A 1,701-nucleotide genomic window follows, 5' to 3' on the forward strand; every position below is an offset into this window, starting at 1 on the left:
TCACTGTGTTAGCCAGGATGGTCTCGATCTCCTGACCTCGTGATCCACCCGCCTCGGCCTCCCAAAGTGCTGGGATTATAGGTGTGAGCCACTGCGCCCAGCTGAATAACCCCAATTCTATAGTAACGTTTATTTGAGGCCATCGATAGCTAGAATATTAGTATTAAAATGTTGAAGATCCTGCTTAAGATTTCTAGAATTGGAGAAGTAGCCCTTTTTTTTTTTTTTTTTTCTTATTGAATGAAAGTCTCAATCTGTTGCCCAGGCAGGAATGCAGTGGTGCAATCAAGGCTCACTGGCAGCCTCAAGCTCATGAACTCAAGCCATCCTCCTACTTCAGCCTCCTAAGTAGCTAGAACTATAGGCGCATATGATCATACCCGGATAATTTTCTTTCTTTTTCTTTTTGAAACAAGAGTCTCACTCTGTCTCCCAGGCTGGAGTGTAGTGGCACAATCTTTGCTCACTGTAACCTGCAACCTCTGCCTCCCAAGCTCAAGCAATCCTCCCACCTCAGGCTCCAGAGTAGCTGAGACTACAGGTACGTGCCACAATCCCTGGCTAATTTTTTAAAAAATTTTTTGTAGAGATGGGGTTTCACATCATGTTGCCCTGACTGGTCTCTAACTCCTGGGCTCAAGCAATCCACCTATCCCAACCTCCCAAAGTGCTGGGATTATGGGTGTGAGCTACCACACCTAGTACTAATTTTCTTTTTTAAAAAATGTTTAGTAGAAACGAGGTCTGCTATGTTTCCCAGGCAAGTAGTGCAATTTTTAAAAACTAATAGGTAAATATAATAGACATCTTAAAAAGCAAAATTCAGAAAGCAACACTCTGGTATCTACCTCTTAGAAGCATATAAACTTTCAATTAAAGGAACAGGATAGGCTGGGCATAGTAGCTCATGCCTGTAATCCCAGCATGTTGGGAGGCTGAAGCTGACAGTTCACTTGAGCACAGCAGTTTGAGACCACCCTGGGCAATATGGTGAAACCCCACCTCTACAAAACACACAAAAAATTAATCGGGCATGGTGGTATGCTCCTGTAGTCCCAGCTACTCAGGAAGCTGAGGAGGAAGGATAATCTGAACCCAGGAGGTTGAGGATGCAGTGAGCCATGATTGCACCCAGCCTGGGCGAACAGAGTGAGTCTTTGTCTCAAAACAAAACAAAGCAAAAAAAAACAGGAAGAGGAGGATAGAAAGACTGCTTATATATTGGTCCGAATATGTTACTTACCTTTGGTTGATATAGTGAATCAAAGTATAAATAACATCTCGAAGAACAAACGCCCAAGCTCCTCCTAAGCCACTTTTTATATCTTTCAGTAATAAACTAACGAACAGGTGGTATATTTTAAGAATTCTGTGCTTCTTATAAACATTATTTGTTTCAGCTGCTTGCTCACATATGGCAAGAAGAATTTTCTGATAGGAATCCTAGAAAATAAATAGATTTAGTAAAAACTTGTTTAATTAGATACTCGGCTACAATAAATACATTTTATATTTTTTCTTCAAATATTTAAATACATACACATTTTATATTTAAAATAACTAACAGAATTTAGATTTGGGTTCGATACCAAGTGCAAAATGTTACATTAAGAAAATTACTATCTTCAACTATTGCCAATTTATTTAATTTTCAGAAAGTAAACTATAATTAAATAGTATATTCCTATGAAAAAGTAAATA

The 1,701-nt window shown here is 38.9% G+C and overlaps 1 protein-coding gene across 1 annotated transcript in view; it reads right to left on the bottom strand.

Moving 5' to 3' along the window:
• Positions 1–1,701, bottom strand: part of ATM (ATM serine/threonine kinase) — a 178,344-nt gene that overhangs the window by 81,100 nt on the left and 95,543 nt on the right. Inside the window, exon 27 of the mRNA XM_011984759.1 lies at positions 1,244–1,443. Within this exon, the coding sequence (XP_011840149.1) occupies positions 1,244–1,443 (200 nt within the window). The remainder of the gene's footprint in view (positions 1–1,243; positions 1,444–1,701) is intronic.

The sequence above is a fragment of the Mandrillus leucophaeus genome, unplaced genomic scaffold (assembly GCF_000951045.1).
Source record: "Mandrillus leucophaeus isolate KB7577 unplaced genomic scaffold, Mleu.le_1.0 Scaffold273, whole genome shotgun sequence".
Classification (NCBI taxonomy): Eukaryota; Metazoa; Chordata; class Mammalia; order Primates; family Cercopithecidae; genus Mandrillus; species Mandrillus leucophaeus.